The following is a 17,197-nucleotide window of genomic DNA, read 5'->3' on the forward strand; positions in this document are numbered from 1 at the left end:
GCCAGCTGTGCTGACTCATCGACTCGCACATGAACTAAAGCTCACATAACTTTAATGCATCACCCATGCATAAGTTTCAATACCCAACAGCAATGTGCCAAGTACCACAGCTTGTTGCAGTCTTATTGAATCCACCCCTATGGTGTAGCTTTTCACCATGAGAAAAGGATAGAAAGTTGTGTTTGTTCCTACTTGTACGTTTCCTGAACTGTAGGAGTTGTATATGTTTCTTAAAAAAAAAAATATCATAATGCAGTACCATGTTGCCCTATGCAGCATCTTTATAGTTCTTAGTGCTTTTTGCCAGTCTTGTTTTGCCTTTTATTGTTCATAACAATTTTTATTGCAGCAGACTTTTTTTTATGATAATTCCTTATGACTCTCTTCTTATTTTTGAACAAACATGGCAGATAGTCCAAGCGATCCGTAAGATTTTTTTTGTAATACTGGAACAAAATGTTCTTTCTTCACCACTATGTTTGCAGTTAGGTCTTCATAATGTGAATTGGATGCTTTATGCCTCATGCGCTCATTTCTTTCAGACTGGACTGTAAAAACTCCTTTTAGTTTTTGGTCTTCAGAAACAGTGATAGTGAAAGTGTACATGGAAATGGCCTATGCGCACCACTAATCAGAAAAGGATTAAGATGAAATGGGGCCCTAGGCAAGATAGCACTTTTTTCCCCACCACTCATGGTCACCTGACTGATTTTTTTTGGGAGGCTAGCATCCGCCAGGCCCCTAGACTCTCTCCAGGCTCTAGAATTGCCTTGTAGATGATCCAGCTCTCTGTCATTAATGCTCGGGGACGTGTTCTGGAGCAACATGTGCTGCCTTCAAGATGACACCTTTTTCCGGGAAAGCCCAGCTTATTTCAACAAGACAAAGTCAAACTGCATATAACAATATCAGCATAACTTGGTAATAAAAGCGTTTGGGTGCTGAACTGGCTTGTTTGCATTTCAGATCTGCCGCTCACTGATAACATTTTGAACATTATGAAACCCAAAATACAACAATAGAGCCCCTGTTGAGCAGCTGCAACCCCATATTTGTCAAAAATGGGATTTCATCTCACTTACAAAACTACACCTGTTGGTCTCCTCAATTTCCAAACACTAAGGCCCCGTTTCAACTCCAGATTTTGGATACTACCCGCAGGCCAAATAAACATTAGATCTGACAGCTCATTGAAAATGTTTCCACCCGATGCAGGTTTTCACAAGTGTTAGCGCCCGGGGAAAAACGTTTGCAGCGCTTTTCTGAACAACTTGTAAATTCTTCTACAGAGGAACATAGCACTGCCCCAACCAGGCACTTTGGAGATGTAAGTGTACCTCGTCCAGAATGTCACATCGCACCTGTAAACGAGCCCTTAAAGAGTGTTGGTAACAAAACAGGAGGTAAACATGCACCACAAACATGCTGCTTGAATCAAGTTCAAAATAAGCACGTTTAGAATAATAATTTTTTTAATTGTCTCTCTATCTTCTGAAAAAACATAGGGTTACGTGAATTGTATATATTCACATTCTTGTTGATTATCAACACAATTTAAACAACATCACCATTTTTGGGGGTAAATGAGGTTGTATATTCGGGTTCTGTATTAAAATGGGAATGAATAGGATCTTGCTTACTGGCACTAGGCTCACATGCTGCGGTTTTGCTGGGTACAGAATGCATTCAGATATATTCTTTTACTTTGTGTCAGGAAAGTAAAAAGCTGTAAACAAAATGAAGTATACGTAACATTATTTTTATCGCAGCATACTTTCATTGCCTTACTGTATGCAACTCAACACACACATAACTTGCAATGCGACTTTTCCCCTTTGTTGCATTTCAGTTTTTACAGGGAACGCAGCACCGCTCCCCATTGTAAACTTAGCCTAAATGAATGGGATCTACACTGCATCACAGAGCAAGACAAGTGTAGTGCATTGCTATGGCCGCCTGCGTTGCACCCAGCGCACATGTGGGGAGGTGGCCTTAAAGCAAACCTTGAAGCGAAAATACATTTAGGAGATAATGAACTGTAGTACAGCTAAGAAATAGAACATTAGTTGCAAAGAAAAGAGTCTCATATTTTTTTTTCCAATACAGGAAAAGTTAAAAAAAACTTTAGTTGTTATCTATGCAAAAGAACTTCTTTGAGCTATTCAACCCAAATTGGTTGAATACAATCTGGTTTTCTGAAACACTTAAACACCCATGAAACAGTGAAAGACAGCTTGAGATAAGGTTTTACTGCAGGAAAGTTCAAAGGGTCATTATTTCTGCTTTGTTTTATAGCTTAAAAGACAGAGGGCTTGATTAACTAAGACAAATAGCATGCCTTGTCAGAGTTAACACGTCTTATCAGAGTTAACATGCCTTATCAGAGTTAACATTCTTATCAGAGTTGCATAGTGAGTGCTACGAACTTATGCCTGCTAATTGGCAATGGCGAGAGCTCCATTCGTCCTGTCTTAAACCCCTGCAGGTCCAATCACTTTACAGGACATTATCTTCGCACTTTGATTGGCCCAATAGGCTGCCTGTCACTTGACAGGAAACTTGACAGGCAGCCTATTGGGCCAATCAAAGTGCGGGGATAATGTCCTTTAAAGTGATTGAACCTGCAGGGGCTCAAGGCAGGCTGAGTGGAGCTCTCATCATCGCCAATTATCAGGCATAAGTTCGTAGCGCTCGCTATGCTACTCTGATAAGGCATGCTAACTTTGATACAGTTTGTTAACTCTAATAAGACATGTTAACTCTGATGAGGCATGCTATTTGTCTTAGTGACTCAACCCCAGAATGTCTTTTTAAAACTGCAACTGTGACACTACGATGCAATGTTATAAAAAAAGATAGATAACTGAAAACAAAAATTAGACTTTTTTTTTCTTTGTGACCAATGTTCTATTTATCATTTGTACTACACGTACAATTTATTATATCATAAGGGTTTTTTTTAGCTTCAGGTGTGCTTGAACTTGTATAAACTATGGCCAATTTATCACTGGCCAGAGATGTACATATGAGGCCAGAGACCAGCTCAATAACTTACTGGCCTTGAGACATATATGTCATTTCTGATTGTAGAGGAACACAAGCAAGGAAGCCACACTGTCAGTATCCCTTAGCAATTCCCTAGGAGACATTTATACTACTTTTGTGCTATAGAAACAAGTAAAAAATAACAAACAAACAAAATAAACTAAAAACTTAATTTTTGAAAGCTGCTTTTTATGTGCTCTGCTAAATCATCTTTCTTTAGCTGAACTGACTTGGTGCCCCCCACCAGGTGAAAAGGCTTCCCTGCAAACCCAAACTGAAATGATGTCCTAAAGGGGCAGTAATTCCCTATTACAGTCTGAATTGCTGTCCTCATAATGAACTCTGTACTGCAAAAGGATGTCTTTATGTAAAACAAAATGCAAGCGAAAGAAGGCTTCCTTTATTAGTTATTGCATACTTTTTGTCCTCTCTTTTAGTCGACTTTTTGGCAAAATACTGCATCTTCAGCCAGGAGAAGTTGGCCGAGTATAAAAGGGCTTTTGAAGCGGTAAGTGTAAATTCAGTCTCCTTTTCTTTCCCCCTCCTGTCCCCTCCCCCTCCACTCCTCCTATGTCTGTAGAAATAATAAGCACCACTGCTTGTGGTACACGTCCCATGAATTACTCCAACATCAAATGTAACTTTAGAATGGAGGCACGCTTTATTCTTTTCTGTAGAGCTGTTCCCCAATCCATTCTTTATTTACATGTCGTGAGCCTGAGCGATGCACAGCCATTTAGAAGACGCACACAAAAAAGAGAGGCCATTAAACAAATTAAAAGGAGTGGGGATGACTAATACAGTACTCACGGAATCTGCAATTTGATTAGCCCGAATTTAATAAACAATAGCTGCGACAAAGAAGGAGAATTGTCTTCAGCCGCTCTTTAATAACCATTCATAACGGAATTATGGTCACGGATTTAGTATTCTTTGTTGGAAGAAAAGCACCTTTATGCTTGTAATGCTTGACAAAACCACATAGCTTTTTTTATTTTATTTTTTTATTATTTTTTTCAGGTTTGCCTTTTTTTGGTTTTAATATAATATATTGAGAATTAAGTGTGTTATCGTTATGCATTCACAGTGCTAATTGCTATTGAGAAGCACGAAAAGAAATGGGATTATTCCAAATCATTTCAGATAATCAGCAATATAATTAATGCAAAGTATGTAATCAGTGTGATTATTCAGTGAATAGGGCTTGCATAACATCTGTTCTCATTGGCAGAGGGATTATTATGAAGAGAACTTAAATTAGACTTCTGTTAAGGTACCCAGAACCAAGATAAATTGTCCAATGATAGACATGATTTTAGTGCTGATGTTTGGCTGACAGCCAGTAGATAGAGTTGAACTGATGTAACCTAATGGAATCCAGTGATACTAAAGAATTAAGCCTGGTACACACATCCAATTTTGTTTGGCCAAGGATCGGCCAATTTTACCACTTCCATGTATAGCAAAGTCCCCATTATCAATGCCGGATAAGTGTGCTGTCTGGTTGCTTGAGACTCAATGTTAAAAATAGGCCTAGTTAATACAGTACAATCCCCGACTCTTTATACATACCATTAACTCTGTATTGAATGTTAAAATACAGTAGTTGGAAGTATATTAACCTTACGAGGGCCATGTAATTCAATCTGTAAGCACAGCTGAGCCTTCAAAAAACCTAAGAAGTTGGCCTCACCACTGAGTACTGCTGGAGATTTGTGCTGGTTGGTTGAGACTTCTGGTTAGTTGAGTTCTGGATAACTGGGACTCTGCTGTAGTATGAGAGCTTACCTACACAATCTGTTCATAGTATGCACAATCTGTTGGTGCTCATGCTACACGGAGGTGGTAAAATTCATTGCCCAATCAAAGTTGGTTTTGTGTACCGGGCTTTAACCTGATGGATTGGAAATATTTTTCTAGTTGATTCCTCTGACCTATATGTAGATATGTGGTATAAACGCTGCCTGAAATAATCTTTCATGATCTCTTCAGTAGAAAGTTTACCTTGTATCAGTGTACAGATGTGCTGCTGGGATTTCTGCTGAGCAGCTCATTCTGTTTTGTAGAGCAGGAAAAAAGAAAGAGCTGCTGTGAGATCTTTAAACGTGAATGGCCAAGTATTATCAAGTATAGTTGATGCTTGAAAGGAAGGCTGCTAATGACGGCAACCACTACAGTCATCATGGCCCATTGCTCCTGGGCCCCGGCATCTGCTGGGCCCCCTAGTTCTCCCCCCAACTTAACTGTTGCTCCTCAACACCACTGTTGAGTCTTCCGGCGTGGGTAGCATCTCGCCTGTCCCGCCATGCTCCCTTCTCTGCCATTTTGTGGCTCTGTGCACTCCTGTCTTCTGTGACCTGGCGCATGTTATTACATAATACCATGCAGCGGGTCACAGAGTAGATGCAGCCAGCAGTGGATGAACACAGGAAGCACAGACTGACAGAGAACCAGCATACCCCCCGGGACAGATGAGACGCTACTCTGCCAAACTCTGCAGGGGCCCCAGGAGCAACAGGTAAGTTGGGGGGGCACCTGGGGGGCAAGGCAGCCAGTTCAGGGGCCCTATGGGGGAATTTGGAATAATCAAAGGGGACCCTAATGCTACTTTAGGGAAGGGGTGGCTCAGGTCTGTGTGTGTGTGTGTGTGTGTGGGGGGGGGGCATGTCTGTCAGGGGGCCCCCAGGATAATTTATCCAGGGACCCCATTGTAAATAGATCCGGAGGTGACACTCATGCTAGATTGTCACCTGAAACAATTGTGAATGATCATTTCAGGTTCTGAAAATCTAGCATGTGTCTTATGAAGGAATGTGCAATCCTACCTAATGTATCTTCATTATGCAATGCTTCAGTAATGGCCTCTTGAAGGTGAAATAATTCTGTAAGCTGGGCGAAAGTGAAAAAGCTATTTAGCCTTCACAGGTCATTTATCATTCCCAGTCACTGCAGCCAAGTACAGGATCAGCTCTTGTATGGTCACCATACAGCTAGTCTTAGCAAGGAGTTAACACAGATTAGGAGTGTGTAATGGACAAGTGCTCAACCTTGTTACCGTACTTTTTGTAACATGGCTGCTCCCATGGAGTAGTTATCCAGGTTTGCAGGGTGGACACAGACACAGCTTGAGAGAAACATAAAATGGGTAAACAAGAGTATTGATAACCTTAGGTGACGTTAAGCTTTTGTTGAAAAACACTTCAGTTCATCTCTGTACTTGCCAAGAAGGAGGAGCTGATGTCGGGGGACACACACCTGTACACACATTAGATTGTCATCTGAAATAATCATTTGTGATTGTTTTGACAGATCAGAATCTCACATGAGTACACTGCTTAAGAGGTACTTTTGTGAATGTTGTTTCTGCAACAGAAAAATGAAGTACATGCAGTTGCCCAAATGTTCACGTATCATTTCAGTAGAGGTTTGGGAATTACATCTGGGAATATGGGCATTCACATGTGTGAGGTCCAAGGAACCATAATACACATCAAACACAATTTTTTCTGAGACATTCAATGGGCAGAATGTGTGAGGGCCCATTTCCACTAGCTGCCGTGTGACCTACGAGACGCGCAGCGGCACTACCTGTTCAGCAATTACGCAGCCGAATCCTGGAAGCCGTGCCATGCACAGCTATGGGATTCACTGCCACTCGCACGGAAAAATGCTGCAATGTTGGCCAATGCTTGCTATGGCAAGCGATTCGGACAGCAGCAGCCTTATCCCCTATAGCAGAGTATCCCCGCACCATTTGCCTGCCGGGAAACGGCTGATTCGGTCCGATTTCCACACTAGTGGAAACGGGCCCTTAGTGTAGAGTACCCGCACTCCATGATTGTCAATAAGATTGATTTATTTATCCAATCACAATCTAATTATAATGATAGCCTAACATTTCATTTATTTTCAAGCCATGTAGACCTGTTCATCAGTGATCCATAACCTGGAAGCAGATAGCTTCGGAGCAGTTGTATTCAGGGCAGGAGATTTGGGCACAGCCGGAGCCACCATAGGCCGTAATAGAAATTATGGCTATAGCGGCGCACACTAAGTAACTTCGGTGCCGTCAGGAGACGGTGCAGAAGTTACATTTTAAAACACTATAATTCGGCCTCCAGCTATAGCTGGAAGCCGAATTATATCATTATATAGCAGTCACTCAGTAGCACTATGTGGTCCACATCATGTTGCTACCATATATTTCTTCCACCTCCAGAGATCCCAAATAGGTTCTTTAAATACCTAGATGTGCAACTCAGTGCACAAGAAAACATGAAAGGGAGTCTCTCAGTGGAAAGTTCAGAAGACACTTTTATTTGAGTAAGCATTTTCAAGAATGCAGCTAATAACACTCACATTCAGGGGGTCCTACTCCAGTAGAGACCCTCTCGGCAAATACACTTCCCACTCATTGTGGTACTCGGCAAAAATACTTACGATCAGATATGCAGCATTGCCCGCTCTTGTCCCGACTAGTTTCGTCCTTCCGCTGTCATCAGGGGATACTCAAAAGTGTCTTCTGAACTTTCCACTGAGAGACTCCCTTTCATGTTTTCTTGTGCACTGAGTTGCACATCTAGGTATTTAAAGAACCTATTTGGGATCTCTGGAGGTGGAAGAAGTATATGGTAGCAACCTGATGTGGACCACATAGCGCTACTGAGTGACTGTTATATATTACATGTGGTGAGAAGGATACGCCTTTGCAGTAGCTGCTTTGTTACGAGTTGAGAACATTAAAGCTACCACCTTGGGGCGCCTCTTATACGCAGACTAATTATATGATTCCCCACTATCCACGTGGACCTAAAGGGGGAATAGTAATTAACATCGCCAGGACTTGTGCAGCAGCAGGATAAGCCATACCAGCTGTATCCTGCACCCAAGTCTCCCGGCGCCGATTACATATGTACGTGTTAGCTTATAGCTAGTAGTGATCAGTAGTGTTTAAATAATAGTCCCTTAGCTGCCGTGGGGAGCCTGAGGCTAAAGTGGGCTACTCCTGTACTGACTTGTTGCAATTATAATTTACCTATGTTGAATTCAAGAGAGATTAATCAAGCGCTTCACATAGGTGTTGTCAAAATAGACGAAGAAAAGGAAGGTCCGCACCAATGTCTCCACTTCCAATGACTTTATTCAGGACGTATCCAGTTACAGGTAATAGCACTTGACTGACATGTTTCGGACTCCAGGTCCTTAATCATAGTCATTTCATGGCTCAGTGAGTGCAGGTTAAAAAGAGAGAGGTAGTGGGAGGCGGGGCATGGCCCAACCCATCCTGGGGAGGGAACAAATCACTCGTCACATCCCACCAAAAACTACCAACTCACTAGAAATATAAAAAAATGTATAAAACCAAACACTTACACAATTAAAATACAAGAAGCCAGCAAACAAACAAAAAAAAAAAAAAAATCAATCAATTAAGACATTTGTACAGCTTAAATGAATGAGGAGTAACACACCAGCCATTAACAGAAAATGGCATGCACCAATGGGATCAACAGATGGTTTGCTATAAATGTTGAGCACATTAATTACAATATGAGATAATGTCCAGATTAATTGGAATATACCTCCCCTTAGCCCGTGACCAAAGCCAAGTCCCACCTGGCATTTAAACCCTTGGGTGACCTGGTGCCAAGGCGGAAGATCCAGAGTGCCTCCCTCTTGCGAATCAGGGCTTGAAGATCACCTCCCCGTTTGGGCAAAAAAACCCTCTCTATTCCGTGGAAGGAGAAACCCGACATGTCCCCACCATGTACCTGCCGGTAATGTTTGGCAACATTGGAGATATTCTGAGTGGACCAGCCTGCTCCCAAAAAGTGTTCAGACACCCTGGCTCTGAGTGGTCTGGTGGTGCAGCCCACATATTGGAGAGAGCATACTCGGCATGTCACCAAGTAAATAACATTTTTGGAACCACAGTTAATAAAGTGCTTGATAGTAGATTTGTAGCCATTGTGCACTGACTCCACAAATTGGGTCCTAGTATGTAGTGCACAATAGTTACAAGTTGGAAGTGCACATTTATATGATCAGAATATCTCCAATGTTGCCAAACATTACCGGCAGGTACATGGTGGGGACATGTCGGGTTTCTCCTTCCACGGAATAGAGAGGGTTTTTTTTGCCCAAAACGGGGAGGTGATCTTTGGTCACGGGCTAAGGGGAGGTATATTCCAATTAATCTGGACATTATCTCATATTGTAATTAATGTGCTCAACATTTATAGCAAACCATCTGTTGATCCCATTGGTGCATGCCATTTTCTGTTAATGGCTGGTGTGTTACTCCTCATTCATTTAAGCTGTACAAATGTCTTAATTGATTGATTTTTTTTTTTTTTTGTTTGTTTGCTGGCTTCTTGTATTTTAATTGTGTAAGTGTTTGGTTTTATACATTTTTTTTATATTTCTAGTGAGTTGGTAGTTTTTGGTGGGATGTGACGAGTGATTTGTTCCCTCCCCAGGATGGGTTGGGCCATGCCCCGCCTCCCACTACCTCTCTCTTTTTAACCTGCACTCACTGAGCCATGAAATGACTATGATTAAGGACCTGGAGTCCGAAACATGTCAGTCAAGTGCTATTACCTGTAACTGGATACGTCCTGAATAAAGTCATTGGAAGTGGAGACATTGGTGCGGACCTTCCTTTTCTTCGTCTGTTTACTGAGCTTGGCTGCTCGTGTTCCTGCACTGTCCCACTCAGCACAGTGAAGCGGTACCCTCTGCTTGTTGTCAAAATAGCTGCCAGAGGTAAATTCCGATCCAAAGTAGAACTGCAACAAATGTATAGGTTTTCCTCAGCGCTGTTATCACCCCAATCCTGTAGTTCCAGCCTGTAGCCACCCAGTGCTCAACAAGTTTACATAGTGTCCACCACCACAGGACAAACAATATGCCAGGCTTAATAGGATTTTTTGTAACAGGGGTTCAAATTTTATTCCAGTATTTACAAAGATTAAAAGATTAAAACAAAAACAACTTACATTGTGGGTCCATGCACACTGGACCCAACTGCATACATGTAGCTCATAAGGTGTCTGCACTGAACTTAATCAAAATGCACCTTAGCATATACAAATGGTATATCCCCTGATGACGGCATAGAGCCGAAACCTGGTAGGGAAAGGAGAGACGGGCTATCTCTGAAACATACCATTTGTATATGCTAAGGTGCACTTTGATTAAGTTCAGTGCAGACACCTTATGAGCTACATGTATGCAGTTGGGTCCAGTGTGCATGGGCCCACAATGTAAGTTGTTTTTGTCTTAATCTTTTAATCTTTGTAAATACTGGAATAAAATTTGAACCCCTGTTACAAAAAATCCTATTAAGCCTAGCATATTGTTTGTCCTGTGGTGGTGGACACTATGTACCCTTGTTGAGCACTGGATGGCTACAGGCTGGAACTACAGGATTGGGGTGATAACAGCGCTGAGGAAAACCTATACAATTATAATTTACCTGCTTCTGGTGGCAGGGCAGGTCCTACTCACGATTCTCTTTCAAATAGCCAGACACTGTGCAGCCTCTCAACTTGTCAGCTGATGCAGGTCACATGACCTGCAGAGATGGGAGCCGCATGGAGATAGGTTGCATGTTGGGGAGTTACACTGAGGAGGAGTGAGGAAGGCCTGTCCCACCGCTGAAAGCAAGCAAAGAATGACACTTTGCTACTGCTCTCTGCAACAAGTCAGTGCCCCCCCCTGGCTCCTGGGCCACCCTACAGGAAGGGGAGGGGCTAAAATGTGGGCCTCCACTTAACACTGGGGGGGAGCTAACCAAAATGTTGCTGGAGGGACCAGAATTCCTAGTTGAGCCCTTGGTAGTGCATACTGTCCAATTTACGTGTTACTAGCTTATTAGTGTTCAGCGTTACCTAAAAACTGCATAGAAATTCCCTAAACCTGTGTTAGGGATACAAATATTAAAATGTGATTTTGATTTTCCATTATGTGATTTGTAGTGTGGCGAGTTAGCAAGTCATATGACGAGCTGCATATATCGCTATTTAAACTTTGGGTAAGTTCACTCTTTAGCTGAGTCCATTCTTTGACTTTACTATTCACTTAGTATGTTCAGTGTGCAGCTATAGGCTCACTGACAGAAAACAATAAGATTAGCTTTCTGTTTGTAATACCAGCTTGTATAGAGCCTATCGTATTGAACTTCTCTGCAAGCTGGTGCACCTGTGTTGACTGAAAAACAAATGTTTTTGAATGGAAAGATAAGGTTACAAAAATGAGCAGCCTGGATTACCGGTTTAAATGTACTTTACTCATTTACAATAATCTGCTGACTCTGAAATGCACAAGTTTTGTTATATAAGAAAAAACAAAACATAATTCATATCCTTTAGTCAAACCTTTCAGTGCGTTCTGTTTCCTGATTTCACATCAAATTGATTGTTCTATAGCACGGTAAAATAATGACTCACTTAAAGGCACAACTTTATATACCGGTAACTCAATAAAATCAGGGGGGGGGGGGGTTTTGGGGGGGGGGGCTGGTGGTTCGCTATGGTGAATGTGTTAGCACACCTGCATTTATGTCAGGTTTTGTGGGTTCACAAGCCCACATGTCCCCGAACATTTGCTCATGAGTTTGCCATTCGCCCACCAAACTGCACTGCAAGACATTTGCCCATTACAATGCTGGGCCTCCCAATCCCTGGCTGGCAACCCTGTCCCGTTTTTCCTGCCCGCTCACTCACCTGCATGGGAGATAGGCTGACATCACCACCTGGTACATGCCAATGCAAACAGAGTGTGACAGGCATTGTGTATGAGAGCAGCACTCTGGTAAATATGCTCTAAATTCATAATATGACATCTAGTTCGCAATATGAAACGGTCACTATGGGCGAAAATATCAAAATGGAATGAAATGAAGGTAATTCTTTTAGGGTGGGCAATGAACATAGTGAACAAAACTGCTATTTTGGACTTGTACATTAAGTAGATACATGCTAAAGTAGTATGCAATAACGTCTAGGAATCACAGTTCTCTGTTTGTAAAACAATACAGCCAGTTAAGAGACAATGACCTCAATTCACTATGCTTATCTCCGTCTTTTTATAACTTTTCTAGAGTGGCCACCATGGTGATGAGGCATGTCGTATTCAGGAAACATTTTACCTCAGGCAAACCTAAAGTTAACTCTTCTGTCTTTAAGTTAACTCTTCAATCCTTAAAATAACTCCACAGTTAAAGACAAGCTGTTTATTAACTGCGTGTGAAAATAACTACAGAGGAGGTAAATTAACTACAGAGGAGGTAACTTAAGGAATGAAGAGATAAGATAACTCTCTTACCGTGTGGAGGTAAGTTTTCTCTTGCCTTATTATCTCCAGCATGATCTTAGTGAATTGAGGCCAATGTGTCCCTGCAATAGTACAGTATCTAACAAATTTGGAAACAACACTCAGCGCAGCAGCACTCAAAAGGCTTGATTCACAAAGCGGTGCTAACAGTTAGCATGCTGGTGAAAAGCCCCTTATCACGCCTAAACTCAGTTTAGGTGTGATAAGTTTAGGTGTGATAAGTTTAGGTGTGATAAGTTTAGGCGTGATAAGTTTAGGCGTGATAAGTTTAAGCACCAACTGGGTTAGCACCGTAGTGCACAGCAGATCAAAAGTTTTGTGCTAGCAAAGTCTGGTGCACTTCGCATAGAGTTTAATGTCGCTGCTTTGCGTAAGGGACTTTGCGCGCAATCTAAACTTATCTAAACTTATCACGCCTAAACTTATCACGCCTAAACTGGCTTTTCACCAGCGTGGTGCAATGGTTATCACGCCTAAAGTATTTTACTGGGTTAGCAACGCTTTGTGAATCGAGCCCCAAGAGAGCTTCAGCTGACAGTTCTTATCACAGTACTAGGTACACTGTACACCTAGGAAACAAGCTGGAGAACTGGGTGCCTTTAAATAACCTATGCACACAATACAGACTATGGGCTCGATTCACAAAGCGGCGCTAACCCAGTTAGAGACTTTAGGCATGATAACCATTGCACCACGCTGGTGAAAAGCCAGTTTAGGCATGATAAGTTTAGGTGTGATAAGTTTAGGCATGATAAGTTTAGGCATGCTAAGTTTAGATAAGTTTAGATCGCACGCAAAGTCCCGCACGCAAAGCAGCGCCATTAAACTCTGTGCGAAGTGCACCAGACTTTGCTAGCGCAAAACTTTTGATCAGCTGTGCACTGCGGTGCTAACCCAGTTGGTGCTTAAACTTTGCACGCCTAAACTTATCATGCCTAAACTTATCACACCTAAACTTATCACACCTAAACTTATCATGCCTAAACTGAGTTTAGGCGTGATAAAGGGCTTTTCACCAGCGTGCTAACTTTTTAGCACCGCTTTGTGAATCAGGCCCTATAAATCACAGCTGTAAGTTTATAAAAGAGACCTAGCTACAGCCATCCCTAGCCCTTATCCAGTTCAACTTTTCTCCTATGTTTTCTCCTGGGAGATATGTTTTTATTTATTTACAATTTGGGAAAATATCATATAGGAGAAAACTTAATTGCATATGGCCCCCTGTTTCTGTTTGTCTAGCAGCTATCACACAGACAACACAAGATGGAGTGAAAAACCCTTCCCTCCATCCCCCTTCACATCTGCCTGTGGTGGGACCTATTCTCATTGGCTGCTGGGGCTTGCTGTGCATCACGGGGGCAAATTATTCCCTCAGCAGAGTCCCATTCCTCATGTCCTGCCAATATGTGGGCGCTGCGCCAGCCCCCAACTTTTACAGCTTTGTTTGGACACCTCTCTGCTTTAATTTATTAGTGTTCACTCAGCTAGCAACAACATTTTGCCTATTTACAATAAATATCGGTCCATTGAACTGTCTGACCATCAACAGAATTCCTAAAGGTTGTAATTCTGTGCCTCACACGTGACAAAACAGAGGAATAAGAACTAGCTGTACTGTAGGGGACAAAAGTGCCAATTTTGCACATAATTTACATTGCCCATCAAATTAAATATACAGATTTGTATCCTTGGATACTAAATGGACCGAGATATATTTATGTACCATCTCAGTTCAATGTTATTACTTTTGTCCAGTATATTAAAAATCTATAAAATTAGCTTATAGATGACACTTCATTATGGTAACAGAGGCTAATAAAAGACCAATCTGATAGATATATATCTACTTGTTATTTCAGGTGGATGCTGATGAAGATGGATATTTAGACTGCCTACAAGTGCTTATGGCTTTAAAAGAAATTGTCCCAACAAATGCATTAAGTGATGCCGAAGAGTTCTATGTGTACCGGGTAAGAAAATGCCATGAAAAATGGTTGAGAGCATGCCCCATGCAGAGCATGCCCCATGCAAGCTCAAGGACTACAAGTGAAGATGCTGACTTCAGTCAGTAGGTGTAAGGGAGGATCAAAGTGAAGGGAACAGTCACATTTAAGCATTCTTCACAGATCACAAATAGACATTAAAGAAGAATTGTAACCAAGAATTGAATCTCATCCTAATCAGTAGTTGCTACCCCCATTCCAATTATAGATCTTTTACCTTTTCTCGAATATATCATTTGGGGGGGGGGGGGGTGTCTGTTTGGCTGATATTGTGGTGAGACCCCTCCCACAGTTTTATGTCATGACCTAAGTCCTGACAGTTTCCTGTTTGTTAGCCTTGTTGCATTGTGGGAAATAACAGCTGTTTCCAACTGCCAAGCAACCAGCATCTCCCGCTGTGCATATGTATATCTATAAAACCTTTCAGCCTATTGCATTGTTAGGGGGTGTGGTTATAAATAATGGCAGTTGGTGCTGTCTGGCTTTTTTCATGTCTGCCAGTAGTAAAGATGGTTGCATTCAGGCTCAATGGGGATTAAACAATATGAACAAATTACATGGCAAATATCAATAATTTCTTGATCTCTCTTCTATTTTTGTACTTCTCCCTTCACAATGTATTGATTTATTTTTTTACTCTTTTTGATAAAGTTCCTCTATAACACATCCTTGGGGCAGACACTTTAAAGACTACTTACCATTAACCCCTTTCTTACATGCATATCATTTTATTATGGTGAGCAACAAATGGCCTCTGTAGAAGCGTAGCCACGTGCTAAACTCTTAACACCACCGTGTCTGTATTTGTCACTCGAATCACAAAATAATTGTTAGTGCTGCAGCAGTGCCCGGACTCTCTTCTCCTTTTAAATCTACTTATTAATTCCAAGCAGCTGAAGAATATTGTGATGGTTTTCTCCAAAACTCCAGTGTTACAGTTTACGTGATCGGTATTTTATGCAGGTATATAAACCAGATAATCAGTCATGGTATATAAATCATCTGACAGCTAGCTTAGTAATGTTGGTGTTCGAATTCCAAACATCGTTCCAAATTCATCTGACACCACACCTCGGCACCATTCAGCACTGAACCTGTGCACAGGGTCGGGGGAGTTCACTTACTTGCACTTCATGGTGCGTTTCACATGACTCTGCTACGCCCCCATTTTGACTTTGGAAGAGAGAAGTATAGAATCTTGTGAATCGCCATGAAGTGAAAGTAAGTGAACTCCTTAGACCCTGTCCGCAGGTTCACTGCTGAATGGTGTGGAAGATATCGTGTTCACTATCAAAAAAACAAGTGGTTAGGTTTCCTTGCAAGCAACATAATGTTTATAGGTAAATGGTACAGGATATTATCTATGTTAAGTGTTCAGCCTATTTAGTAAAGATTTATTTAAAAGAGTGACCGATTCTTTAGTTGCAGAGATTTAGATGGAGCTACACATCACATCTGCTGATGTAAATTTCCCAGCATACATCTTGCTATGCAACATACTGTATAGTCATATAGTCAACATAACCACATGATCAGGAGCCCAGCCACATTTTTTTTAGCATTTTTTTTCACCCAAAAAAAAGGCAAACATCAGAATAAAACCAGTGTAGCAACCAATGTACTTGCCTGCTAATGATATATGCTACGTTTACTTTTAAAGAGACACTGAAGCGAGACTAAATCTCGCTTCAGCTCTCATACATAGCAGGGGCATGTGTGCCCCTGCTAAAACGCCGCTATCCCGCGGCTGTATGAGGGTCCCTGACCCCCCAACCCACCCCCCGCAAATCTTGGTCGCAAGTTGGTCGTAGATTAGCCCTTCCTAGAGGCAGGGCTAACGGCTGCAGCCCTGCCTCACAGCGCGTCTATCAGACGCGCATCGCCGCCTCTCCCCCGCTCCTCTCAGTGAAGGAAGACTGAGAGGGGCGGGGGAGAGGCGGAGATACGCGTCTGACAGACGCGCGTGGGGCAGGGCTGCGGCGGTTAGCCCTGCCCCAACCAGGAAGCGCTCCCCGCATTACGGAGGGGATTTGGGGGGACAGGGACCCCCGTTAAGCCGCGGGATAGCGGCGTTTTAGCAGGGGCACACGTGCCCCTGCTAGCTATGAGGTCTGAAGCGAGATCTATTCTCGCTTCAGACTCTCTTTAAGGTTTAGAGGCACTTTAATAAGTCCTCTAGCAGTACATTTGTTTTACAATTTTCAGTATGCATTCACCCCAAAAAAAGCCCTGCACAATGAATTATAATAATGATATGATTTTGCAAGTACTGCAAATTGTACTGTTCAGTCTAAATGCTGGAACAAATAATATTTTGCTACTTCTGCCAAAGGTGTTTATAATTATCTTTGTACATCAGCATTTTATTCATTGCATTCATTAGATAATCACATTGCAGAAACATTCACACAAGCAGAGTCTCCGCTTTCCCTCCACGTACCCTCCTCCTTAGGTACATGGTGGCAAGGTGCCAAGAGCACCCAGTGCATGCTGTAATAGTCATGTAAAGCAATCCCTCTGGTATCTTAATTCTTCATTGTCCTATGATGGCAAAGCCTGAATACTATTCAGACATCAAACAGATATCATATTACCACAAGTTGGTTTAATTCGAGTTTGTTAAGATATAAGCTAAACCAGCTGGGAGGTAATCACACTATAGTACTGGCCCAACTCTTGTCGCGGGCCACTGTTCATATACCCCATTCTAAAGCATCAATTCAATAGCGCCTTCTATTGTTGCTTAATTTCATTGGCTTCATCAGAGCCATTTTGTCCATCTGTCAACATTGCTCTGTTCTGTTCTTCAATCA

The 17,197-nt window shown here is 42.0% G+C and overlaps 1 protein-coding gene across 7 annotated transcripts in view; it reads left to right on the plus strand.

The window, feature by feature from the left end:
- Positions 1 to 17,197, plus strand: part of LOC137563885 (uncharacterized) — a 348,893-nt gene that overhangs the window by 254,209 nt on the left and 77,487 nt on the right. For all 7 annotated transcript variants that reach the window (XM_068276935.1, XM_068276936.1, XM_068276937.1 and 4 more), the window contains 2 exons: positions 3,483 to 3,553; positions 14,241 to 14,351. In XM_068276935.1, coding sequence (XP_068133036.1) covers positions 3,483 to 3,553; positions 14,241 to 14,351 — 182 coding nt within the window. The remainder of the gene's footprint in view (positions 1 to 3,482; positions 3,554 to 14,240; positions 14,352 to 17,197) is intronic.

The sequence above is a fragment of the Hyperolius riggenbachi genome, chromosome 3, assembly GCF_040937935.1.
Source record: "Hyperolius riggenbachi isolate aHypRig1 chromosome 3, aHypRig1.pri, whole genome shotgun sequence".
Taxonomy (NCBI): domain Eukaryota; kingdom Metazoa; phylum Chordata; class Amphibia; order Anura; family Hyperoliidae; genus Hyperolius; species Hyperolius riggenbachi.